At 40.8% G+C, this 27,793-nt stretch overlaps 1 protein-coding gene and 1 pseudogene across 9 annotated transcripts; one reads left to right on the plus strand and one right to left on the minus strand.

Annotated features, from left to right (window-relative positions):
• Positions 1 to 2,463: 2,463 nt before the first annotated feature.
• ATP23 (ATP23 metallopeptidase and ATP synthase assembly factor homolog) lies at positions 2,464 to 24,032 on the minus strand. Of its 9 annotated transcripts, none has more exons than XM_036251693.1 (7): positions 23,735 to 24,032; positions 20,192 to 20,237; positions 19,424 to 19,505; positions 15,685 to 15,693; positions 15,100 to 15,237; positions 6,475 to 6,558; positions 2,494 to 2,912 (listed from the first exon to the last, which is right to left on the minus strand). In XM_036251693.1, exons 1-7 carry the CDS (start codon positions 23,907 to 23,909, stop codon positions 2,709 to 2,711), a joined length of 738 nt encoding a protein of 245 aa, XP_036107586.1. In that variant the 5' UTR covers positions 23,910 to 24,032; the 3' UTR covers positions 2,494 to 2,708. The 9 variants fall into 9 exon arrangements, with proteins under 9 accessions (XP_036107587.1, XP_036107586.1, XP_036107588.1 ...); XM_036251695.1 differs by lacking the exon at positions 15,685 to 15,693 and adding an exon at positions 15,491 to 15,554 and having other exon boundaries at positions 23,735 to 23,772; XM_036251696.1 differs by lacking the exons at positions 15,685 to 15,693; positions 23,735 to 24,032 and adding exons at positions 15,491 to 15,554; positions 23,650 to 23,679.
• On the plus strand, positions 11,623 to 13,223 carry LOC118624686 (annotated as a pseudogene).
• Positions 24,033 to 27,793: the final 3,761 nt, after the last annotated feature.

The raw sequence follows: 27,793 nt of genomic DNA on the forward strand, positions 1-27,793 counted from the left end.
ACATTACAAACCATTATTTCTTCAAATATTCTCTCTGCCCCTTTCTCTCTTCTCCTGGGACTCTCATAATACAAATGTTGGTCAATTTGATGGTATCCCACAGGTCCCTTGGGCTGTTCCATTTTCTTTAATCTTTTTTCTTTCTATTCCCCAGACTCAGTAATTTTCATTTTATCTTCAAGTTCACTAATTATTTCTTCTGCCTGTGTACATCTGCCTCTGAATCCCTGAGTAGATTTTTCATTTCAGTTATTGTACTTTCCAGCTCCAGAATTTCTTTTTGGTTTTCTTTTAAGTCGTCTCTTTGTTGATATTCCCATTTTGTTCATACATCCTTTCTTGGCTTTCTCCACACCTTACTTTAGTTCTTTCAGCATCTTTAAGACAATTGTTTTTAAATTATTTGTCTAATAGACCCACCACCAGATCTTTTCCAAAGAGACTAATGGTTTGTCTTAGTCTTTTGAATGGGCCATACATTCCTGTTTGCCTTGTGTATCCTTTGTATGCCTTGTGACTTTTTGTTTATAAAAACTGGACATTTCACCCTGGCCAGTTTGGCTCAGCGGTTAGCGCGTCAGCCTGCGGTCCGGAGAGACCCGTGTTCGGTTCCCGCTAAGGGCGCGTACTTCGGTTGCAAGTTTGTCCCCGGCCCTGGTTGGTCGTGCGGGTGGCAGCCACTCGATGTGTCTCTTCACGTCGATGTTTTTCTCTCTCTCTCTCCCTTTCTCTCTCTCCCTCCCACTCTATCTGTACAAAAAATGGAAAAATATCCTCGGGTGAGGATAAAAAAAAAAAAACTGGACATTTGAATCTAATAATGAGGTAACTCTGAAAATCACATTCTACCCCCTTCCCCAGCATTTGCTATTGTTTTGAGTGTGAGAGGGTTTGTTGTTTTTTGGTTTTGGAGGGGAGTTTTGTTGTTATACAGGCTGTTTGTGAACCAAAGATCTGCCTGAAGGTCTTCTTGGGTCTTTTCTGAGCCTACACCTCTCCCTGAGCATGCAGTGACTTTTTAATTCTCCCTGTATATGTTTTGTTATTTTTTAATGTCCTAGCCTACTATGTCTGGCTCACAAAAGGGGAAAAAAAGAAAAATTAATCAGAAAAAAAGACATCAGCCCTTTAAATACCATGTAGGTCATTTCAGCCAGATGAGCAACAGTTTATAAAAATGGGAGGAGGTGCAAGAATGCCACCATCTTTCTGTCTGAATCTCTATGAAAAGCAGCAGCAATGAGCAATCAGAGCAAATCCCAAATATATGGGGGATGGGGTGATTTTTGCCAACCCTTGCCCCCCACAGTCTGTACAAGCTATTCCAGGAAAACATGCAGATGTCTGCCACAGGGCACCTCAGTGGGAGATGGGTAGCCACTACTATGCTAAGAGCTGAAATTGACCAAAATTAGCTTCAATTTACAACCCAAGCCTCCTCCTGGGAGTCGCAAGCCTTCGATAGACTCCAGAAGTCCAAAATATTTACAGTAAACAGATTCTGCCAGTGCAATTTTGTCTAGGTGGGGAGACAGATTTCTGTTGTTCCCTATTCCTCCAACTTCCTAGAATCCTCAACCAATGTTTTAATGTTTAATAAGTTATTAAGCTTGAGTTATCACTTTATAATTTATATTTAATCAAATTTTAACTCCGAAGAAAGAACCCTGCTAACTTCATTATCACCTTTAATTAGCCTCTGCACACAGGCATTACTGTCTTTCAGTGTGGATGTAGGCCAAGAGATGTTTGCTGGGACCACTAGGAGATGCAGTTAAAGGGGATAAATAAAATGACCATGTTTTCTGAATTTGAAACTCAGATCAGGGCTTGACAAAAGATTTGAAAATATTATGGGAAAAAATTAATAAATATATAAAAATTAGCCCTGCCAGGTGGCTCAGTTGGTTGGAGCATTATCCGATCCACCAAAAAGGTTATGGGTTTGATCCCCAGTCAGGCTGCATACGGGAGGCTACCAATCAATGTTTCTCTCTGTCTCTCTCTCTCTCCCTCTCTCTCTAAAAATCAATAAAAAACATATCCTCAGATAAGGATTAAAATATATATATAAATTAAATTGCATTATAAATTTAATGCACTGGCCTTTACTAAAAGTAAAAAAAAAAAAAAATTTTAAAGAAAGAAAAAATCTAATCAAAACTGTCCCCAGAAAACTAAGCCATATAGTCTCTACATATATTTTGAAAGAAGAGCAGGGAGAGGGACGGCATTGATCATTGAATCAGTTCTTTTCAACTTTCATTCCTTGTATGTTTTAGTTATAACAACATCTCAGTAAATGTCCTATAATGAGATCAGTACATTTATCTTTACACTTAATGTGAATACCAACAGTGGTCTCTTACCAATATTATATAAGGACACCACTTCATTGTGTTAAAATAACCACATGTAATAAAAAATAAAATCACAACAATAAAAGTCACAAGTATAATGTAGAAAATACAAAAATGTAATTTATTTGCCTTATTTACCAAATGGTTAACGATAAAGATATAATTTTTGCCTTGAAGTTTAAGGCAGTTTCATTTTTCACCAGTTACTTTTTCTGATAATATGCCAGAATCAGCATCTTCTGTCTTATCTGTATTTAATTGATCATTTATGTTTTATGCATTTGTGCACTTGAGAACCATATTTTCTCCATGATCACTGAAGCTCTGTAATATAAAATGTCATTGTCTTCATATATTTGAGTAATACCGATCACGGTTTTGAAAGTCTCTATGAGCATATTTTGCATAAGTCTTGTTATGTGGGATCCTTCCAAAAGGTTCATGGTCATTGAAACAAGATTCAAAAACTTCATCAACAGCCTTTTCAGCTACTTCTTTGCTGATATTCCTAACAGCCAGGATAGAGAGAATGGCTCTGTCTCTCACACAAGTCTAAAGAGAAGGAAAAATAAGTGGCTTTAATTTTATATGAAAATGTAATCATGAAATAACATTTTACATAATATCTGAACCATAATAAAAATACACTTTCCTATTATTTTATTGTGTCATTCCAAAGAAGAAATTGGCTCAACTTACAATTATTTAGGTATAAATAAAACCTCCTCCAATTTTCTCATCCTTTCCAATAGTATCAGCAGATGTCATTCTCTGAGGTTCTAGGCAGTGTTTGCCAAACAATAACTCCCAATTTGTAAAATCATAGAAAAGTGAATAAATAAGGTTCTGGTTGAATTTTTAATAAAATTTAAATATATTTTACTTCTATAACTCTCTTCCTTTGCAGGTGACCAGTGCTAGGTAACTTTTCCTTCAAGACAAGCACTATCTCCTGTAGACAATAGGAAACCACAAATATACACACACAGTCTGAAGGTTTCTTCATTTTCCAGGGGGGAAAAAAATAAAAAAATTTTGTTTGTTTCTGAGTGTTCTTTGCATGGGTGTTAAAGTTCTCTCCCTAAGAAAATAATTTACCTAATGTTACAGAGTAATAGACTAGAATTTCTTAGTATTCTAAATATTTTAAGAAACATAAGGTCCTACCATTCCAATTCTTAGCTTTTACTCAATTTATTTCTCCACAGGCCCAAACTAATACTTAAAAGAATGGCATTTAACTTTTTCCTGAAAAATAACCCAACACTGGTTCTGATGGCTATGCATCCTGTCAATCAATTATTTTCTCTACGAGTTCCCAATTTTACTTCAGCCTAGTCAGCATGACCAACCTGGAGATGCTCACTAATTCTGCAATATAAAACAGTGCTTTTCAACCTAAGTTACACCAAACACTGATTTTATTTATTTTTTTTTTTTTTATCCTCACCCAAGGACATTTTTCTATTTTTTGTTCAGATAGAGTGAGAGGAAGAGAGAGAGAGAGAGAGAGAAACATCGATGTGAAAGGGACACATCGAGTGGTTGCCACCCACACGACCAACCAGGGCCAGGGACAAACTGCAACCGAGGTACATGCCCTTAGCGGGCACCGAACCCGGGTCTCTCTGGACCACAGGCCAACACTCTAACCGCTAAACGAAACTGGCCAGGGCCAAACACTAATTTTAAAAATAAACCCCAGGCATAAAGGAATAAGAAGGAGAGGAAGAATAGTATAGAGCCACAACTACAATCGCTGGGAAGAGGACATGTCTCCCCTCCAGGGGAAAAAAATGGTGGTAAAATTTGTCTCCTGGAGCCACAGGGAGACACAAATATAGACCACAATTCAGATTCACTTCTTTCTAGATATAATAAATTTCTGTTAAAAGTGTGCAATTTTACAATCAGTTACTGTACTTTATATTTCTTGGACTACATTCCCTAAATTCTTCTCCCTACACTACATTCCCTAACATTCTTCTCCCTAAACCAGGCGCCCACTACTTCCACATATTTACTATCCTGTTGCTACCTCTATTCATTTTCTGCTGCTGCCACCCAAGGTAAAAAAAAAAAAAAAAGGCAGGGGGAGACTTCTCTTTCAAAGACTCTGGGCCCTGGGTCACATGCTTTAACCACATTATCCTCTTCCCACTGGGAGCCAGGGTACACAGGCCATTCAAGTGCAGCCCAAGCTGAATTTGCCAAGGAGCAGAATCAAGGGCACAGTAGACATGTGGCACAAAGCAGCTAGTGTCATAACACTAAGCTGGCTTAGCACAGGCTGAAAGCATGACAGCCTTACCCAAGCCATCACCCTCTCCAGGCAGCAGGCTTCTCTTCTAGCTCCCATTTTTAAGTTCACAACTTCTCTTAGTAGTTCACTCTAACTTTCTACCCTCACCCCAGAGTTTAGTGACTCTTCTCTAGAGAGCTAAGGGCCTTTCTGTTGTTGTTCCAAGCCTATTCTTTTTGCATCTGCTAGCCAGTTGAAACTGCTATCCCGATGCCCATGACCCTCACAAATTGGCCCAACAAGCTCTTCCCATAAAATATCTCTGACCATCCTTTCTCCTAAGTGTGGACACAGAGCTCCTTGGTTGCTATGGGCAGAACTGCTCATATTCATTATCAGTCCATTGGCTCTATACTCCTCCCCATGTCCATCTATGGCAGATAGATGTATGATGTGATAGCAAAGCTTTCTAACAGGATGATCTTGCCTATATTTTTCTTTTTGGTTTTTGATATTGGCTTTGTTTAGTTTTGTTTGCAAAATCCCTCTCAACTCAGTTCATCATAATCAATCTGTGCGAATCCAAAACTTTGCTATGACATCATACATCCTTTAAAGGTGCACTAATACATATCCATAACCTGTGCTGCAATGCAGTCTCTTCTGAAAGGTATTACTTTTTTGTCTTGAGAATATGATATTAGTTTTATTTGTGTGTGTTTGCTTGTTTTTTGTTTTGGTTTTTGGTTTTTATTAATTTATTTTTGTTACAGATGTTTCTCCTTTTTCCCCCCAGACACCCTCCTCCCCATCCTGCCCCCCACCCCTCCAGCACTGTTGTCTATGGCCATTGGTTATGCGTACATGCATGTAAGTTCTTTGGTTCATCTTATCATTCCCCCCCGCAACCCTACTCTAAGGTTTGTCAGTCTGAACTATACTCCTTTCTATATCTCTAGGTCTATTTCATTCATCAGCCCACATTGTTCATTATATTCCACAAATAAGTGAGAGAATATGGTAGTAGTTTTAAAATATAAGTCCAGGCCCTGGCCGGTTTGGTTCAGCGGTTAGAGCTTCGGCCTGCGGTCCGGAGAGACCCGGGTTCGGTTCCCGCTAAGGGCGCATACCTCGGTTGCAGTTTGTCCCCGGCCCTGGTCGGTTGGGCGGGTGGCAGCCACTCAATGTGTTCCTTTCACATCGATGTTTCTCTCTCTCTCTCTCTGTTCCTCTCTCTCCCTCCCACTCTACCTGAACAAAAAAATTGAAAAATGTCCTCAGGTGAGGATAAAAAAATAAATAAAATAAAATATAAGTCCAGGACTACCAGGATAAAAGTAAGACAGGCTGTGATTTCACTTCCATTCCTTATCGACCCCCATTCAAAAGTATCTCAAGAGTGAGATCATAATAGTTTCTTTTCACTATTAAAAACCTCAGTCAGTCTGGCCAGTGTGGCTCAGCGGCTGAGCATCAACCCATGCACCAGGAGGTCGCCAGTTCGATTCCTGGTCAGGACACATGCCCAGGTTATGGGCCCAATCCCCAGTGGGGGGCAGGCAGGAGGTAGCCAGTCGATGTTCTCTCTCATCGATGTTTCTATCTCTCTCTCCCTTTCCCTTCCTCTCTCTCTAATATCAATAAAGGAAAAAAAAAATTCTTTTTAAATAAACCTCAGTCAGTCACATAGTTTGCCCATAATGATAAAACAAAACTAAATTCCATCTTTTTGGCTTAAACAGTATACAGTTTGCATTTTCTCATTTAAGTAGTTCTTTCAAATTTCAAATACTAAATGTACATCTCATTTCTTTATTCATTATTTCGACTCTTAGCATTCTTGAAGGTAAGTGATTTCATGTTAGTTTTTACCTGATGGTGTTGTTTTAATCCAAAATGTAACCTGAATATTTCATTTACAAGTGAGCAGTCTCCACTGAGGTTAGCAGCTCGAATCTATCACAAAGACAGAAGGCAAAAGAAATAAGTGTTCACACTCTATACCTTTATATCAACCAATTTTTCTTTAATTGTAAAAAAATAAACATAAAAGTAACATGTTTTTCTGAGATCAGAGTAACTGTGAGACTTTTTAAAAAGAATTTTTTAAACACATTGACTCCAGAAGTTCTTTAGTTAAGAAAGAGAGTGGCTATCCATAAACTTAGACAATGCCTAAGGCACTGGGCTGAGATATGCATGACAACCTGAAATTAGAACATATTTTCTAATTTACCACATTTTAAAAGTAAAAAGCAGCTTTAAAAAATGAAAAAAATCTTGGAACTACCCATACAGATTCCACAGTTAACCTGGCCACATGTTTGCTAATTCACTGCAAACAGAATGACCTACCTCATGTTACTTCACAGTAACACTGTCTTATTCCTCTGAGCTCAAGGCACTTACACATTGTAGGTAACAGGCATTAATCCTCCTATCACCCAAGACAGAGACCCATTTAAAAAGTCAGGATTGCCCGGCCAGTGTGGCTCAGTGGTTGAGCGTCAACCCATGCACCAAAAGGTGGCCAGTTTAATTCCCAGTCAGGGCACATGCCCTGGTTATGGACCCGATCCCCAGTGGGGGGCATGCAGGAAGCAGCCAACTGATGTTCTCTCTCATCGACGTTTCACTCTCTCCCTTTCTCTCTCTCTAAAATCAATAAAGAAAAAGTTTTTAAACTCAGGATTCACTAATAAACAAAATAAAGTGACGAACAAAAAAAACCGAAACAAAGGCATGGATACATGGAGCAGCCTGACAGCTGTCAGAGGAAGCGGGGTGGGGTAGAGAGTAGATGAAAGAAGGTGAAGGGATCAGCCAAAGAACATATATGCATAACCCATAGACACAGACAACAGTGTGGTGATGGCCAGGGGAGGGGGAGGGTGCAGAGCAGATGGAGGTGTGCAAAATGGGAGAAAATGGGGACATCTGTAATAGAGTCAACAATAAAAATAAAGTTAAAAAAAAAAAAAAAACAACTCAGGCCCGGGCCGGTTTGGCTCAGTGGTTGGAGTGTCGGCCTGCGATACAGAGAGACCTGGGTTTGGTTCCCGCTAAGGGCATGTACCTCGGTTGCAGTTTGTCCCCGGCCCTGGTTGGTCGTGCGGGTGGCAGCCACTCGATGTGTCCCTTTCACATCGATGTTTCTCTCTCTCTCTCTTCCTCTCTCTCCCTCCCGCTCTATCTGAACAAAAAATGGAAAAATGTCCTTGGGCGAGGATAAAAAAAAAACAAAAAAAACTCAGGATTTATTCTACTCTCCAAATAATAAGAATTATAATTAGATGCAGTGAAGGATTAGCTTATTAATTTCAAGGAAAACAGAAAATAATCTGAGTTATAAAGTAAAAGCTTAAAATTAATATTAGTTTTTTTAACCTAGCACATTGTACTCATGGATTAATGAAATGCAAGTATGAAACACTTATGTCTCTCTAGGAGCATATTTATATTTATATTTATATAATTATATTTATATTTATATTTATATTTCTTTCTGAGAGCAATCCAAAGTGCTTAACAATAAATATCTTTCTATGTTGTATTTCTGAGGCAATGTTTTTACTCTAGAGCAAGAAAGGAGCTTTACCTATACAAGGCAGCACAGAAAACCAGTTAAGAACCCCGGTTGGTGGGAAGAGATAGAAAACTTGAACAGACCAATAACAACAGAAGAAATTGAAGATGTAATCAAGACTCTCCCAGCAAATAAAAGCCCAGGCCCAGATGGCTTCATGGGGAGTTTTACCAAACATTCAAAAAAGAACTAACACCCATTCTCCTCAAACTATTTCAAAAAATTCAAGAAGAAGGAAGACTTCCAAACTCGTTCTGTGAGGTCAGCATAATTCTAGTTCCAAAACCAGAAAAAGACACTACAAAGAAAGAAAACTACAGGCCAATATCCCTGATGAACATAGACACCAAAATCCTGAAAAAAATATTAGCAAATCGGATCGAGCAATATATCAAAAAAATTATTCACCATGACCAAGTGGGATTCATTCCAGGGATGCAAGCCTGGTACAATATTTACACATCGATAAATGTGAAACACCACATAAACAAAATGAAGAATAAAAACCACATGATCATATCAATAGACACTGAAAAAGCATTCGACAAAATCCAGCATCCATTTCTGATAAAAACGCTCAGCAATGTGGGAATAGAGGGATCATATCTTGACATAATAAAGGCCATATATGAAAGACCTACAGCCAACATCATACTCAATGGGCAGAAACTAAAAACATTTCCCTTAAGAATAGGAACAAGACAGGGATGTCCACTTTCACCACTCTTATTTAACATAGTACTGGAAGTCTTAGCCACAGCAATCAGACATGAAGAAAAAATAAAAGGGATCCAAATTGGAAGGAGGAAGCGAAACTGTCATTATTTGCAGATGACATGATATTATACACAGAAAACCCTAAGGATTCCATCAAAAATCTACTAGACTTAATAAATGAATTTGGCAAAGTAGCAGGATACAAAATTAATGTCAAGAAATCGACGGCATTCTTGTACACCAATAATGAACTCACAGAAAGAGAATCTGAAAAAACAATCCCATTTACCATCGTGGCAAAAAAATTAAGATACCTAGGAATAAACTTAACGAAAGAAGGACCTATTTGCAGAAAACTACAGGACATTGAAAAAAGAAATAGAGGAAGATATAAAAAAGTGAAAGCACAAACCTTGTTCATGGATTGGAAGAATTAACATCATTAAAATGTCCATACTACCCAAAGCAATCTATAGATTCAATGCAATCCCCATCAAAATACCAACGACATATTTCACAGAACAAATACTTCAAAAGTTCATATGGAACCAAAAAAGTTCCCGAATAGCCACAGCAATTTTGAAAAAGAAGGACAAAGTAGGTGGGATCACAATACCAGATATCAGGTTATACTACAAAGCGACTATAATCAAAACAGCCTGGTACTAGCACAAGAACAGGCATATAGACCAGTGGAACAGAACTGAAAACCCAGAAATGGACCCAAGGCAATATGCTCAATTAATATTTGACAAAGGTGGCAAGAGCATACAGTGGAGTAAAGACAGCCTCTTTAATAAACGGTGTTGGGAAAACTGAACAGCTACATGCAAAAAAATGAAACTAGAACATCAATTTACACCATACACAAAAATAAACTAAAAATGGATAAAAGACTTAAATGTGACCCGTGAATCCATAAAAATTCTAGAAGAAAATGTAGGCATCAAAATTTTGGACATCATACGCAGCAGAATTTTCACTGATACATCACCTAAGACAACAGAAACAAAGGAAAAAATGAACACATTGGACTACATCAAACTAAAAAGCTTCTGCACAGTAAAAGAAACAACCATCAAAATGGAAAGGCAACCCACTGTATGGGAGAACATCATTTGCAATAATACATCACATAAGGGGTTAATTTCCAAAATATATAGCGTACTCATACAACTCAACAAAAGAAAGACAAAGAACCCAATTAAAAATGGGCAGAGGAGCTGAATAGACACCTCTCCAAACAGGACATACAAATGGCCAAGAGACATATGAAGAAATGTTCAACTTCACTAATCATCAGAAAGATGCAAATTAAAACAACTCACACCTGTCAGAATGGCCACCATCAACAAATCATCAAACAAGTGTTGGTGAGGGTGTGGAGAAAAGGGGACTCTAGTACACTGCTGGTGGGAATGCAGACTGGTGTTTGCTCAAAAAATTAAAAATTGAACTTCCATTTGACCCAGTGATCCCACTGCTAGGAATATACCCTAAGAAGCCTGAAACACCAATCAGGAAGAATATATGTACCCCCATGTTCATAGCAGCACTATTTACAATAGCTAAGATCTGGAAACAGCCCAAGTGTCCATCAGTAGACGAATGGATAAAAAAGCAGTGGTACATATACACAATGGAGTACTATGCAGCTGTAAGAAAGAAAGATCTCTTATCCTTTGAGACGACATGGAGGGACCTGGAAAGTATTATCCTAAGTGAAATAAGCCAAGCAGAAAAAGACAAATACCACATGATCTCACTTATATATGGAATATAATGAACCGTCTGAGAAATACGGTAGACTCAGAAACATGGGAGTAGGGCACAGACTGACATCCCTCAGAAGAAGGGCTGGGGGCGGTGGGAAGAGATAAACCACAGAACTTATATGCATGTATGCATAACCAATGGACATGGACAGCAAAGACGAGGGTGGGGCGGGGAGGATGGGGAGAGAGGTGCCAATGGGGTAAAAAAGGAGAAACATCTGTAACAAAAAAAAATAAAAAATTAAAGAACCCTGGTTGGCCCTGGCCAGCTTGGCTCAGTGGTTAGAGCGTCTGCTCATGGACCAGAGACCCGGATTCGGTTCCCGCTAAGGGCGCGTACCTCGGTTACAGTTTGTCCCTGGCCCTAACTGGGGTCGTGTGGGTGGCAACCAGTCAATGTATCTCTCTCACATTGGTGTTTCTCTCTCTCTCTTCCTCCCCCTCTCTCTCCCGCTCTATCTGAAGATGAATGCAAAAATGTCCTCGGGTGAGGATAAAAAAATAAAATAAAATAAAAGAACCCTGGTTGTAATTCTGCCTCTTCCACTTACTAAACCACGGAATCTAAACAAATGCCTCAGTTTCCACAGATTTAAAATGAGGATAGTAGTATCCACTTCCATAGGTTGTTGTGAAGATTATATAAGAATCTAGCCTTGGCCGGTTTGGCTCAGCGGTTAGAGTGTTGGCCTGTGGTCCAGAGAGACCCAGGTTCGGTTCCCGCTAAGGGCACGTACCTCGGTTGCAGTTTGTCCCCAGCTCTGGTTGGGTCGTGCGGGTGGCAACCACACTATGTGTCCCTTTCACATCAATGTTTCTCTCTCTCTCTCCTCCTCTGTTTCCTTCCCACTTTATCTGAACAAAAAAAGAAAAAATGTCCTCGGGTGAGGATAAAAAAAAAAGAATCTAAACACTTTCCGTGCCAGTGGCGCTCTCACAAACATGGTGAACGTCCCAAAAACCTACTGGACTTTCTGTAAGAAGTATGGCAAGCATTAACCCCACAAAGTAACAGCACATGAAGGGCAAAGATTCTCTGTATGCACAGGGACAGCAGCGTTGTGACAGGAAGCAGAATGGCTACGGTGGGCAGACTAAGCCGATTTTCCACAAAAGAGCTAAAACTACAAAGAAGATTGTGCTGAAGCCCTGGCCAAGTAGCTCAGTTGATTAGAGCATCATCCCAGTATGCCAAGGTGACAGGTTCGATCTCTGTCAAGACACATACAAGAATCAACAAATGAATGCCTAAATTAGTAGAACAACAAATGGGTATTTCTCTCTCTCTCTCTCTCCCCTCTTCCACTGTCTATAAAATCAATTTTTTTTTAAAGAAGATTGTGCTGAGGCTTGGATGCACTGAGCCCTACTGAAGATCTAAGAGAATGCTGACTACTAAAAGATGCATAGCAGCTTTATTTACAATAGTCAAGATCTGGAAATAGCCCAAGTGCCCATAGTAGATGACAGGATAAAAACCTATGGTACATTTACACAGTGGAATACTATGTAGTTGTAAAAAAGACGGAACTCTTACCCTTTGCAACAGCATAGATCAGTGGTTCTCAACCTTCCTAATGCCATGACCCTTTAATACATTTCATCATGTTGTGGTGACCCCCAACCATAAAATTATTTTTGTTGCTACTTCATAACTCTAATTTTGCTACTGTTATGTCAAAGGAGTTGCAACCCACAAGTTGAGAACTGCTGTCATAGATGGACCTGGAGATTATTTGCTAAGTGAAATAAGCCAGTCAGAGAAAAGACAAATACCATATGATCTCACTAATATGTGAAATCTAATGAACAAAATAAAACCAGAAGCATGGACACATGGAACAGAGCAGCTGGTGCCAAGGGGGTGGGGTGACTGGATAAAGACAGTGAAGGGATTAGCTAAAGAACATATATGTGGGGAATAGATACACCACAGAACTTATATGCATGTATGAATAACCAATGGACATAGACAACAAAGCCAGGAAAGGGGCGGGGAGGATGGGGAGGAGGGTGTCAATGGGGGAAAAAGGAGAAACATCTGTAACAAAAACAAATTAATAAAAATAATTTTGAAAAATAAAGAAAGAACATATATGCATACTCCCAGGACACGAACAACAGTTTGGTGAAGGCCAAGGGAGGGGGTGGTGGAGTGGGTGAGGGTGGGCAAAGGGGGGGAAGGAACACCTGCAATAATGTCAACATTAAAATGTTTTATTTTTTTTTTTTCCATTTTTTTTTGTACAGATAGAGTGGAAGGGAGAGAGAGGAAGGAGAGAGAGAGAGAAACATCGACGTGAAGGGACACATCGAGTGGCTGCCACCCGCACAACCAACCAGGGCCGGGGACAAACTGCAACCAAAGTACGTGCCCTTAGCGGGAACCGAACCCGGGTCTCTCAGGACCGCAGGCCGACGCTCTAACCGCTGAGCCAAACCGGCCAGGGCTTATTTAAAAAAATAGATTTGAACTTAAAAAAAAGAGATGCAAACATTTAGAACTGGGACAAGGTAAGAAGAGACAGGGCCAAATGATTTAGTTCTTTTTTTTTTTTTTTTAATATGTTTTTATTAATTTGAGAGACAGGGAAAGGGAGAGAGAGAAACATCGATGAGAGAAAAACATCCACTGGCTGCCTCCTGCATACCCCTCACTAGGGATCAAGCTTGCAATCCAGGCATGTGTCCTGACCAGGAATCAAACCCAAGACCTCTCGGTGCATGGGACGTTGCTCAACCAACTGAGCCACACCAGCCAGGGCAGTTCTAAGCTTCATATTTTGTTTAATTATGTAACAATAAAACCTTGAGGATATTTTCACTTCAAAAAAAAAAAAAAAGAATCCACAAACAGAACAATGTTTGGCATGTTAACTAACCTTTTTATGTTACATAGTTTATTCCATAAAAATAGTTTTTTATTATTATAATTAAAGTGGATCATTACTACTATTAGGATTAAAAGTTTATATTTAATACAATTCTAAAGAAATTATTTAAAATGTCTCTTGTTGATGAAACTAGACCATCAACTTACACCATACACAAGAATAAATTCAAAATAGATAAAAGACTTAAATGTGACTCATGAATCCATAAAAATCCTAGAACAAAATGTAGGCAACAAAATTTCGAACATCATACACAGCAGAATTTTCACTGATACATCACCTAAGGCAACAGAAACAAAGAAAAAAAATGAACACATGGGACTACATCAAACTAAAAAGCTTCTGCACAGCAAAAGAAAACCATCAAAATGGAAAGGGAACCCACTATATGGGAGAGCATATTTGCCAACCATACATCAGATAAGGGGTTAATTTCCAAAACATATAGAGTACTCATACAACTCAACAAAAGGAAGACAAAGAACCCAATTAAAAAATGGGCAGAGGACCTAAATAGATACCTCTCCAAACAGGATATACAAATGACTAAGAGACATATGAAGAAATGCCTCAACATCACTAATCATCAAAGAAATGCAAATTAAAACAACTATGAGGTATCACTTCACACCTGCCAGAATGGCTGCCATCAACAAATCATCAAACAACAAGTGTTGATGAGGGTGTGGAGAAAAGGGGACTCTAGTACACTGCTGGTGGGAATGCAGACTGGTGCAGCCACTGTGGAAAACACTATGGTGTTATCTCAAAAATTTAAAAATTGAACTTCCATTTGACCCAGGGATCCCACTTCTGGGAATATACCCTAAGAAGCCTGAAACACCAATCAGAAAGAATACATGTACCCCCATGTTCATAGCAGCACTATTTACAATAGCTAAGATCTGGAAACAGCCCAAGTGTCCATCAGCAGACGAATGGATAAAAAAGCAGTAGTACATATACACAATGGAGTACTATGCAGCTGCAAGATAGAAAGATCTCTTATCCTTTGAGATGACATGGAAGGACCTGGAGAGTATTATCCTAAGCGAAACAAGCCAAGCAGAGAAAGACAAATATCACAGGATCTCACTTATTTGTGGAATATAATGAACATAACAGTCTGAGGAACAGGGTAGACCCAGAGATGTGGAAGTAGGGTACAGACTGGCAACCCTCAGAAGAGGGAGTGGGGGCGAGGGAAGAGATAAACCACAGAATTTATATGCATGTACACATAACCGATGGACATGGACAATAAAGCTGGGGATGGGGTGGGGGGGATGGGGAGGAGGGTGTCAATAAGGAAAAAAAAGAAGAAACATCTGTAACAAAAATAAATTTTTTTAAAAAGTCTCTTGTTGATTCTCAAAAATTGTATTCAATAGTTAGAAATTCAAGACTAACGTGTAACTATTATGCCAGTTAGAAAAGGAGTATGTTTAAATAAATTATACTTGAATAAATTGTTCCAGCACAGTATTCGCAGGGGAAAAAAGATATCATTTACAATAAAACTCACCTCTGAGCAGGCCAAATGTCTGACATTGGTGAACCAGTCGACGTGAGCACGACAATGATCAAATGCATGAATGAGCTCGTGGGTGACCACTCTGTTCATATGGGCCTGATTACGGATATTATTCTGGCACAAAACAATCTAGGAGGCACCAAGATAAGACAAATTCAGTTATGTCTAAAATCTACTCTCATGAATTCTAACCTCTGTCTCACATGAGGGGCTTAGCTGCTTATATGGCCTCCACCCACATTTCCCAATGACCCCACACCTACCTATCAGTCTCGGCCCAGTTTTAACATCACACTCCATTAAGACTTCCCAACGACTAAATTCTCCTTTCTCTTCTCTCTGGATTGTAATAGCACTTAACTAAGGATACTTATTCACATACTGTCCTCATTGGGCTGACTGTATCCATGTGTCTTGGACTCCACAGCACTGAATGTAGGCGTGAACTTTGGAAGAAGCAAACAGATTCAAATTCTAGCCCCATTCCTTACTAATTCAGTGATCTGGGGCAAGTTTCTTAACTTCACTGTGCTTCAGTTTCCTCAACTACAAAAAGGAAATAATGAGAGTACTTACCTCATAGAACTGTGAGAATTAAATGAGAATATATATAAAATGCTTCAGATCAAGTTTCTGAATGAGCAATGAATCAACAATGAATGACCACCACTGTCCCCTCTACTAGATTTGCCAGGAAAAGTTCTCAGAAAGATGTGCTAAAAGCCCACAGCACACTGAGCAGGACCTTATAAGAATAACAAAGACCTGAGAGATCCTAATAATAATTACCATATAGTATGTGCTTTCTGTGTGCCAGGCACTGGGATATGTGCTACCTGGGCCTGTTTATGGATATTATTTCATATACATTCATTCAACATCCATTTATTCAACTAACAGTTATTGAGACCCATTAGTAAATTTAAATCTAATAATAGTTAGAAATTAATCAGTATTTATCAAAATGCTTAAATATCTGCAGTGACAGCTGTCATGGAGAAAAACCCAGGCTATCATGAGTACCTACAGTGTGAATGCCTGGCCTGGCCTGGAGGTTTGGGAATGGATTCCCTGCAGAAGGAATGTATAAACTGAGATCTAATGGATGAACAGGAGTTAAATTTGAGGAGAGGGGAAGGGAGCATACCAGACAGAGAGAACAACTGCTGCAAAGGGTGTGGGAAGGGTTGAAGAACAGAATGTTTGAGAAGCTGAAAGCAGGCCTATATTGCCGCAGCACAGAGTTTGAGGTGGCAGGCATCAGATAAGGCTGGTGAGGGCAGTAGTGGCCAAATAACTGAATACCCTGTCTTTATCCTGAGACCAATGGGAAGTCAATGGAAGGAGTAGTAAAATGGGAGGTGCTTTTATTTTGTTTTTATACTTTGACTATAATTGGAAAAATAAGCAAAAGATGAGCAAAACTGGGTGGAGAAAGACTAGCTGAGGCTAATGAAATATTCTGGGCAAGAGGTAGTAGTAACTGAGCTAGGACACTGGGGGCAAAAAATGGTATCTAGGAGGTAAATTAGATAAAATTTGGTGATGGACAGAATACGGGAAGGGAATCAGAGGTATCAAGAATGATCCCTAGCCCTGGCCAATGTGGCTCAGTTGGTCGGAACGTCAATCTATACACCAAAAGAACGATCCCTAATTTCTGGTTTGTGTAATAGGTGGGTGATAGTACCACTCACTGAAATATGCAAAACTAAAAGGCCAGGTTGGGTGGGGTAGGGAGTGGTAAAAATTTTCAATTTGGACTTGGACAGGTCAGGTCTGAGGTGCATTTAAGACAATCAAGTGTGAGCGTTAAGTGGGCACTTGGATATACAGACATGGAGTTCAAAAGAGAGTTCTGACCTATGAAAATAAATGAGATCCCCTTAGCAGAGTATAGAATAAAAAAAGAAGGGGATCTAACACTAACGATTAAGGGACTTCAACAATTAAGGGCTGATAGAGAAAGGTGAGCTAGCCTGGCTGGTGTGGCTCAGTGGATTGAACGTCATCCATGGACTGAGAGGTCCCGGTTCAATTCCCAGTCAGGGCACATGCCTGGGTTACAGGCTTGATCCCCAGTAGGGGACCTGCAGGAGGCAGCTAAATGATGTTTCTCTCCCACGTCGATGTTTCTCTCTCTCTTTCTCTCTCTCTCTCTCTCTCTCTCTAAAATAAAATATATTTAAAAAAAAAAAAAAGAGAGAGAGAGAAAGGTGAGCTAGCAAAAGAGCAATCAGAAGAGTGCTGTACACAGGGCACCATGGGAAGAAAAGTATTTGGCATTACCTGCTAAATTCAAATGTATGCATACCATATGACCCAGCAGTTCCACTCCTAAGCATATACCTTGGAGTATCTTTTGCACATGTACACCAAGAAAAAAGTTAAAGAATATTCACAGCAGCGTTGTTCAAAATAACAAAGTTGGAAAGAATCAAAATAGGGTTAACTATTGTATAGACACACAATGGAATACTATCCAACAGTGAAACTAAATAAATCAGAGGTATATACAACAATATGGAAGAATCTCACAATATTGAAGAAAAGAAATGTTACAGAAGATTTTATACTGTATGACTTCATAAAACTACAAAGTATTACCTCTCACTGAAAGTATTCCATGCAACTAAATAACACATTGTTGGGCTGTATATATAAATGGTAAAGCAATTCAGAAAGCAGGGAATGATTATCACGGGAGACAGAATAAGGAAGGAGAGGTAGCCCTGGCCGGTTTGGCTCAGCGGTTAGAGCGTCGGCCTGCGGTCCGGAGAGACCCGGGTTCGGTTCCCGCTAAGGGCACGTACTTCGGTTGCAGTTTGTCCCCGGCCCTGGTTGGTCGTGTGGGTGGCAGCCACTCGATGTGTCCCTTCACGTCGATGTTTCTCTCTCTCTCTCTCTCTTCCTCTCTCTCCCTCCCACTCTATCTGTACAAAAAATGGAAAAATGTCCTCGGGTGAGGATAAAAAAAAAAAAAAAAAAAAAAAAAGGAAGGAGAGGTAATATGATCCAAGAAGGGCACACAGGCTTCTGAAGTCCTGGCAATGCTCTATTTATCACGTCTGGGTAGCAGCTGCACAGGTATTCATTCTTTATTAAGACCAAAAGTGTACAATTAGGTTATCTACTTTCTGTATGAATGAGATACTTCACAATATAAATTTTAATTTAAAAAGAATGCCCACTGTGTTGAAAACTGCTAAGATGAAGGTTCAAACTGTCCACTCTACTTAACCCGAAGTGGATGAACTTAGCAAGACCCATTTTGAGAGCTATAGGAATTGTGATTACTAATTTACAAGTGAGGAAACCACGAATAAGGCAAATAAATTGCCCAAGCCCCACAACTAGTGAGCAGGAGAAGTAGGATTTGAACTCAGTCTATCTGACTCTAAAACCCAGACCCCTCACCCCATGCTATACTGCTTTTTCCATGATTACTGAGAAACAGCTATAAATAACCAAAATACATATAAAATTCTCCAGCAGGAAACAATTAAGTACAGTTAGATGTGGGTTATATTCAAGATGGAAATAATTACTTATAACACCTTCATCTACCCTCATCACATGACCTAATCTATCTACCACCTCCAAGATTCTCTCAAAACTCTTAATTGACTTAAAACTAACAATAACATGTACTGAATACTACTATGCTTTCTATAAGCACTTTAAAAGAAATGTCTCATTTAATTCTCATAGCTATTCTATAAGATAGGTACAATCATTACCCATATTTTAGAGATAGAAATCTCACTCCCCTAATCAAAAATTTTCAAAAGTATACAAGACTTTGCACCATGTAAAGGTACAACTCTTTAGCTTGGCATTCCAAGCTCCCCACCATATGTCTTACCCTTCTTTCCAATCCTATTTCCCCTATTTCCCACGCATTCCTGACCTCTAATAAACTAGACAACATGCCATTCCCCAAAGAGGCCTAGTTCTTTCCCAACATGCCACCTTTGCTCATGCTTCCCCTATTTGGGTAACTGTTTGTCTTTGCCCTGAAGAGCTTTACATCCTCCAGCTGAATCTGTTGGCAACTTTCATTCAATCATATCACTGTCCCACTGTGGTAACCATGCCAACCTAGAACCGTTTAACCTGCCTCAAATTTTGTCATTGTCTGTGTTCCTGTTTTACCTCCCCTGTGAAGGTGTAAGTTCCTTAAGAGTAAGGACCATGACTAATTCATTTATTGAATCCCACACAAAAACTACCAAACAGTCCCCAGCATGTGGAAGATCCTCAGCAAACATCAGGAGAACTGGAGGAAAGAAAACAACTTGGCAAAAATGCCTACCTGAGACATTGAAGCATCAAAACCTCCACTGACATTTCCATTACAATCTTCACAAGAAAAGTGTCTTTCTCTGTTAACAGCACTAAAAGGCAAGAAGGAATGGAGACAATGTCCAGAAGCAGTGTGCATGTGGCATAAGGAAACAGCCCTGGACCAAGAGGCCCAAGTCAAATCCCCTCCACCACTAACACATAAGAAACACTGAGAAAGCAACTTAAACCTCAGCACTCAGTTTTTTCATCTGTAAAATAAGGAAATTGTCTCTGAAATCTACTAGTTCAAATTCTATGAACTTTATGATTCCATAAAGCATTTGGTCAGCTAATTAAGATCATACTGTAAATATGATGGAGTTCCTGCCCTTGGGCCAGAAGGGTAAGAAGTGGACCTCAGAAGTCACTTCCTCTAATCCCCTCAGAGTTAAACAGCACCTAGACGGTTCTTACATAACAAGCTTGAGATTTCTTCTCCATTAAGGACAATGCTGAGGCTGGCACAGTGGAAAATCCAGGTTTAGTAATTACTTATAAGAAAGATTTTAAGTATTGTGCTTACTAAATAACCAAGGTGAATGGTAGAGCCAGAGATGTAGAGTTAGAGCAGGTGTCCAAAAAGAATAAGGCTTGTCTGGAGAGAATGCAGCTAATCACTACCACCTACCATATGGAAAAGGCTTCGTGGCCTAAAGTGATATAAGCGGTTCCAGTTTGGAGGGGTTTGTTTTTAGCACACAGAATATTGAGCAGCACTTCAAAAAGATTTACTTACCAACCTGAGTGCTTCATGGCATCAAGTAGAAGTTTCACATATGGATCTAAAAAGATATTGATTCAATTATGTATGCTAATTGGGGAAAAATAGCCAATTAAATTATCCAAATAGCAGTCTAAGATATAATTAAACAGCAATTCACAAACCTTAATGAAGTAATACTATATTAAAATTAGTTAAAAAGAAAAAGACAAGCTTAAATTAACATAAAAGCAAATCTTTAATTCAAATACCAAGAAGTCCTACCAAACATCTTAGATACTATCAAATATGTTTGTAAAGGCCATTTTTAGTTAAATGATCAAAGACTGATGGAACTTCGGGCCATATCCATAGAAACGAGTAACAACATAGTATTCAGATTTAGAGAAAGCCAGTAAGTGGCCCTACTACTGTCTATCTGGGTCAGATCACACTGGTAACAACACAGTGTCCCATTCTGAGTACCACACTCTGCATGGGACCTCCCAGCTGAAACTCTTCCACGAGGGAAGGCAATCAGAATAGTATAGGACTTTGTTCGGTAAGAAGCAAGAAAGGATTTGTGGGTTTGGAAAGGAAAAAGAAGATATAACTAGGTCCATAGTAGCTTCAAGTATTTGAAGGGGTGTCCATGTGGATGTAGATTCAGTCAATATTTCTTTTTTTTTTTAATTTTTTTTTTTTATCCGCACCCAAGGACATTTTTCCATTTTTTTGTTCCAATAGAGTAGGAGGGAAAGAGAGAGAAACATTGACGTGAAAGGGACACATCAAATGGTTGCCACCCACACAACCCCAACCAGGGCCGGGGACAAACTGCAACCGAGGTACGTGCCCTTAGCGGGACCGCAGGCCAATGCTCTAACCGCTGAGCCAAACCGGCTAGGGCCAGTCAATATTTCTTAAAAGGGTAGAACAAAGACCAAAGGGTAGAAGTTAAATGGGGCTGATTTCAACTCAGTATGAGAAAGGATTTTTCCAACAATTCAAGCTTTTGATACAACAGACGAGCAGTCTCAAAGAACAAATAACCTATTCTAGCAGAAGTCTATAAATGCTCTGGTCTGTGAGGGCCCAGAGATTTTCCTATATGGGGGTAGAAAGGCCTATGACTCCTAAGGGCCCTTCCACTTCTAAGAGTGTATGAACCAAACACAATTACAGGAAAGTACAATGAACCCAAATGTCTTTAATGACATTTCACATAGGTGTCTTGTCTAAGAGTATAAAAGCACAGCAAGTTATAAGACATAAGCAAAAAAAGAAAAGAAATCAAGCCCTGGACAACTTGGCGCAGCGGTTGGAGTGTAGGCCTGCGGACCAGAGAGTCCCAGGTTCAGTTCCCGCTAGGGGCACGTACCAAAAAGAAAATCAACATATGCTTTTTACAGTGTTGAAAGCAAAAAAACTACAGTAAAATAAAAGTAGTAGTTGCGATGATAAAGTTAAGTTAGGGTTACTGCTTTACTAACTTGCCTCCTCTTAGGAGCATTAACAGTAATATTGTTATTATTATTAATGATAAGTATTATTTAGTGTATATCAGGTGTCTGGCACCATATCAAGAATGTTATTATTCAAGCAACTAAGAGACTTTTACAAGCTTGAAGTGAGTTCAAAAATCTATAATCTTCTCAATTAAAAAAAAATAATTGACTGCAAGGAGCACAGTGGTTTTGTACTTCAAAAAGGACCTGCAGTATTTTAGAATCAATTTGCTTTGAAGAAAAAGAAAAGAAAGGTCTCCCATGAGGTTTCTCCCATCACCCCTGCCGCAGGTATAGAATTTCAAAGCTGCAGGTTGAAGCTTTAATACCACTAACAGTTTCCCCAGTAGCCCTCCCTGTGGAAGGTTAAGACCTGTTAATCCCTACTGGGGCTCATGTTCAGCACCTCACATCCTATTTCAACTTTTTCCTCCACTGTTTGGCTCTTCCGCTGCAAGTACAGCTACCCTTCATTCAGCTCCTGATACACTGGCACTTTACATTCATAAAATCTATTCCTTACAACCCTAAAAGAGGTCATTTTAACCCTCACTCTCCCCCCTTTCTTTTTTGCAGATAGGAATAGAGAGGATCAGAGAGTTAAATTACTCTTCCACACCTAACAGGGAGAGGGACCAGAATTTGAACCAATGTCTACCTCTTTATCCCATGTTCTTTCCACTGTGTTCCATTGAAACATCTTAAAGTCAAGGTCTTGCCCTGGCCGGTTTGGCTCAGCGGTTAGAGCATCGGCCTGTGGTCCAGAGAAACCCAGGTTCGGTTCCCACTAAGGGCGTGTACCTCAGTTGCAGTTTGTCCCCGGCCCTGGTTGGTCGTGAGGATGGCAGCCACTTGATGTGTCCCTTTCACATCGATGTTTCTCTCTCTCTCTCTCTCTCTCCCTTCCACTCTCTCCCTCCCACTCTATCTGAATAAAAAATGGAAAAATGTCCTCGGGTGAGGGTAAAAAAAATAAAGTCAAGGTCTTTACTCATCTTGGTATTTCCCATGCCAGGACCTAGGAGGTATTCAATACACACTGTAAATACAATTTCATGTTTCCCTCTACTCCCTTCCTCTTCCCACCTCCCGTGATTCTTTGTATGCAGATAATCAAGGTTGAAAAATCTTTGGGTGGTCGATTTTTTTCTTTTTTAATTTGGGAGGGGACGACGATTTGTTGTTCCACTTATTCATGCATTCATTGGTTGTTTCTTGTATGTGCCCAAACCAGGGGTGGAACCTGTAGCCTTGGCTATGGGGATGACACTCTAACCAACTGAGCTACCAGCCAGGGCCAGGTGGTTGATTTTAGAACTGTGACTGGCCAGTTATGAAACAGTAACCTTGCTTTGGGAAAAGAACATTTAAGACTTTGACTTCTAAATGAGTTGAAGTAAACTTAAGAAGTCTATGTAAATGTAAAAATAAATATAAGAAATCTCTAGTGCAACGACACTGGGAAGAGAGAAATTGGTCGGCAGGTTTTGTGTCCTTAATGAACGCACAGCGGTAGCTCTTCACCGTTTGGGGGTCGTGGGCCTCTAGAGAATATGATGAAGCTATAAACACTCTCTCCCGAAAATGCACTTAGGTGCATGCACACACGATTTCGCAGTCCATTTCAGGGGTTTCTACACGCTGAAGCCCATCCATGAATGAAGGCTAAGGATCCCTTCCAACGAAGGGCGGGTTTGTAAAACTATAGTTTTTTTGCACTGCCAGCAGTAAGTATGCCTTAATTAACGTGGCTCTTCAAAACTCTGCTTCACCCAGACTCTAAAGTTCCCATATTGCTGCATAACTTACATAAATCAGACTGTCAGTCAGACCAGTGAGGGTGACAAAACAGGGCAAACTCCTAACCCGACAACCCGTTCATTCCACAGGCAGGCACAGTGCCTCCTTTGATAAGGACGCTGAGGCCCAGACCCCCACTCCCACTCCCATGACGCGCTGAGGGGCCTAAACCCGGCCCCGCCGCACCTGGGCCTGCACCCGGACGCAGGCCCTTTCCTGCCCTCCGGACAGTCGCCACCCGCCGACCCCCAGCCTCCGGGTCAGCTCCTACTTGTCTGCAGAGTCTTCAGGAGCATGAGCTGGCACTTCTGGTGGCTGGAGAAGAAGCTGGAGAGGAACCCCTGCTCGGGCTTCCCCGGAGCCGGCCGCTCGGGGAAGGCTTGGCAAGCCACAGGAGGCTGCCGCAGCTGCTCTCCCGCCCCGCGCCCGTCCGCAGCGCCTGCCATGCCATCCGCACGCCGCGGGGCCCTCCCTCCCGCCTCCGGCGGCGGGCTGAGACTAGGAGAGGTAACCACCCGCACCAATCAACCGCCCAGGCCCTTGGTCCGCGTGGCCGACCTGACGCTGGGCCGGGGAGGTCGCAGGGCGTGGCCAAAAAGGTTGGGCCGAGGGGATCCCCTGCCCGCGAGGGCCGCTGGGCGGGACGAAAGGCGCGGGGCGGGGCGGGGCGGACCGAGAAGTTCTGGGCGGGGTGAAAGGCGCGGGGGCGGAGCGAGGAGCTCTAGGTGGGGCTGTGGGGTGCGTGCGGGCGGAGGAGCTGGAGTGGGCGTCTGCTCTTGCAGGTTGTACCCGGCTTCCGGCGGTCTTCGCAGCTGCCCCTCCGGGCTGTTGCCGGTGCCTGACGCGACGTCCTGCAGCCCCGCCTCCTCGTGGACACCTCCTTCTGAAGGTTTCTGCCCTCTGCCCTCTTCCCACTCCCTCTCGTTTGCACCAGCAAGCTATTGCAGTCTTTGTCCCACCTCTCCCCTGACGCACCAAGCCATATTGAAAGGAGTGTTTTTTCAGAAACGTTTGAAAGCTACAATTATAACGACTGATCACATCAAAATGCTCAAACTGTAGGACCCAAATATTTTTTTCTGCCTCATCTAGGCTTATTCACCCATTCTGCTATCTTGCCACACCAAATAACTCTAATAATAAAACACAACCTCTTTATGTCTACCTCCAAGCCCTAACTGATACTTCGATCTCTAAGCCCCTTTCCTCAGTCCTTACCTAGGTCCTCATCCAGCTCCACAGAGCATTCCCAGAAACCATAATCAAAATCAATCTCTCATCTTCCAATGTACAAAGTATTTTGCACCTGTTATGGCTTTCATCACAGCCTGTCGAGTTTTGACTTAATTGAATTTCTCTTTTCACACTAAATTACTCAGTTCAGCTCACACATTTATTCAGCACCTACTATAAGTCAGGTATAGTGGCAGAAACAATAATAAGAGAATTGCTGAGGGTGAAGATGATCATATGTGTTGTAACCCAGGAGACCGACCACACTCAGACTCAATTTTTCAGTTTTGGGGGATGTTTTATTACCTGCGCAGGGACTGCAGCCAACCTACACAGAGGAGAACTGCAGCCCCGAGCTCAGGGGGAGGGTTGCTTATATAGGGCAGGGGTCATTCAAGAGTTTAGCAGAGCAAGCAAGCTGTTTGTACAGAAGCGGAGGCAGTTAGCAATAAGCAGGAGGGAACGGAGGTGGGAGGGAGCTGAGGCGAAAGGGAACTGGGTGAACTGGGTCAGCATACATCTATCCTGCTATTCATTCCATTATCCAAGTTTTAAAAACTAACAAATTCGAGACGGATATCAGCGGTCAGTCAGGTGCAATACACGCATGTTTAACAGTTACAGTTTTATGGGGTAAAGGGGGCTTCAGTTTCTCCCTATCAGTTTCTTTACAGAGCATGCAGGACACTCTGGCCTTGGGGCCATTTCTGTCCTCCCTTTTCCTGAAGGATGTTGCTTTTCAAATTCCCAGTGAAGGTCAAACTCTGGTTAATTTTTATGGGGCTAAAGCCCTCTATAACATTCCCCAATGTTCATCTTGCTGTCTCTGAGGTTGTTAATTAGGGCAGCTTAAAGACAAGTTGGATTCTAAGGACAGTGAGCTACAACAATATGGTTTATGTAAGAAATGTATCTAAATAATAAAGGCTCAAAAGACCTTAAGGATTATAAATAGTGCCTTATGTGTCACAGATGCTTAATAAATATCTAAATCGGATGGGATGTTGTCTGGACAGTGTGGTTCAGTGGTTGGGTGTCGACCCATGCACCAAGAGGTCACGGGTTTGATACCTGGTCAGGACACATGCCCAGGCTGTGGACCCAATCCCCAGTGGGGGGCATGCAGGAGGCAGCCAATAGATGGTCTCTTTCATCGATGTTTCTCTCTCTCTAAAATCAGTAAAGGAAAAAAAAATTTTAATAATAAAATAAATTGGATGGGATGCTAGGATTATTCATTTATTTAAAATATTATGAAAATATGAACACTTCCTATGTACACAGAATGCTAAAGCTATAAGGAAAAAAAGCCACTTTATATTGAGCTCACCTTGAATACATTATTTCTAATTCCCACTACAACCCTGCAAGATAAGTATTACTGTCACTATTTTGCTGATAAGGAAAGTGGGCTTGGTAAAATTGAGTAATTTATCCGGACCACACAACCAGTTTCCAATCTAGTTAGGGAATGAAACACACATATATGCAAAACTAGACTATTGCAAGTTAGTGTGTTTTGTATGGAAAACTCAAGGGAGGCTAGAGAGAGAAAATGGGACCTGAAATGGACCATCGTCTATAAACATTTGAAATATTATTCAACTACATGAATAAGCAAAGAAATGCTTATCTTTTAATTTTAAAAGATGCCTTTTTCTCTACCAAATTAGCAAACATATTTTCAATACTCATTCTGGCTGGGAGGGAAGGGGGCATGTTTAATCCTCACCTGAGGATGTGGTTTGATTTTTTTTTTTTTCATTGATTTTATCAAGAGGAAGAGAGAGAGAAACATCGATGTGAGAGAGCAACATCCATCAGTTGCCTCCTGTACACACCCCGACCAGACCAGTAATTGAACCCACAATCTGGGCATGTGCCCTGATTGGGAAAAGAACCCATGACCTTTTAGTGTACCCAATGATGCTCCAACCAACTAAGCTATATCAGCCTGGGCTCAATATTCATTCTGAAGGGTACAGAGAAACCTAGAATAAAATTATGCCTAAATATAATCAATAGTTGTCTAGGTCTTGGGATATTTTTATTACATGCTGAATTTTCCCAATGTTCTACAATAAGCATGCATTACCTTTATAATCAGAAAAATTAAAGTTTAAAAATTTAGTAGGCTTTGGAATGCCATGTGGGTAACTTCTCCAATTATAGTATAAAGGCATAGGAGTAGAATGGGAAGGCATTAGGGGAAAGATAGGGAAATGCAAATCCAAATGATTAAGTTAGAAGAGAAATATAATTACCACAAAGAAATGAGAGCATGGGCAAAGATTTAGCTCTAAGGATTTTTATTGCAGCACTAATTAAAAGCAAAAAGGATAAAGTTTAAATGTACAAGAGGGACAATGAAATACATGCAGCCATGTTGTTGAAATGTCTTTTCTCAAACGTGTTCATAAAAGTTTTTTCAAGTTATAAAACAACGTGATTCTGTTTTGAAATTTTATTATATGAGTAGAAAGGTCTGGAAGACTGCTTCAAAGTGTTCAGCGTGGTTGTTTCTGATGGATACGTTTTCTGTGTACTGTTCTTCGTGCTTGCCCTCATTTTATAATGCAAAACGAACTGCTCTTTTATAGGAAGTTGTTCAAGTTCTTTAAATATATCACAGCAACAAATGACATTGCAAGCAATTTTAAAGTTCTTTACGCCTTTCAGCTTTTTAATAACTAACATCTAATCCATTTATCGAGTCCAACAAAGATTCGGTGAGATTATAGCGTTCCCTCAGCTTTCCTGTTATTTTGAAAGTTGCGAAAGAACCAAACACACCCCGCGCTCCCCCCCCTCCGCCCCGCCCCGCCCCGCCCCGCCCCGCCCCGCCGTAATACGTCACACTCACCTGGTAAATTCAAAAGGTAGGGATGACACGCATCTACTTCCGGGAGAAGTCAGCCCTCGGAACCGGAAGTGAGTGAGAAAAGATGCGCAGCATTCTGGGAAGAGTTGTGAAAACTGTGTTGGACCCCTCCCCTTCCGCTAGCTGTTACCAGGGCAACCGGAAACGATTGACGGTTATGCGAGGTTTGGCGCGGTTGGCAGGATAGGCGGAGATGCTCAGAGGTTATTTGGGATG

The sequence above is a fragment of the Molossus molossus genome, unplaced genomic scaffold (assembly GCF_014108415.1).
Source record: "Molossus molossus isolate mMolMol1 unplaced genomic scaffold, mMolMol1.p scaffold_m16_p_10, whole genome shotgun sequence".
NCBI lineage: Eukaryota > Metazoa > Chordata > Mammalia > Chiroptera > Molossidae > Molossus > Molossus molossus.

What these genes read in the sequence shown, in the direction of transcription:
- ATP23 (XM_036251693.1), bottom strand. Translation starts at nt 23,909, where the DNA reads ATGGCAGGCGCTGCGGACGGGCGCGGGGCGGGAGAGCAGCTGCGGCAG. An exon ending in GCCATGAAGCACTCAGGTTG is followed by an intron (nt 19,506 to 20,191) that starts GTAAGTAAATCT and finishes CTTGCCTTTTAG; the next exon opens with TGCTGTTAACAGAGAAAGAC. An exon ending in GATTAAAACAACACCATCAG is followed by an intron (nt 2,913 to 6,474) that starts GTAAAAACTAAC and finishes CCTTCTCTTTAG; the next exon opens with ACTTGTGTGAGAGACAGAGC.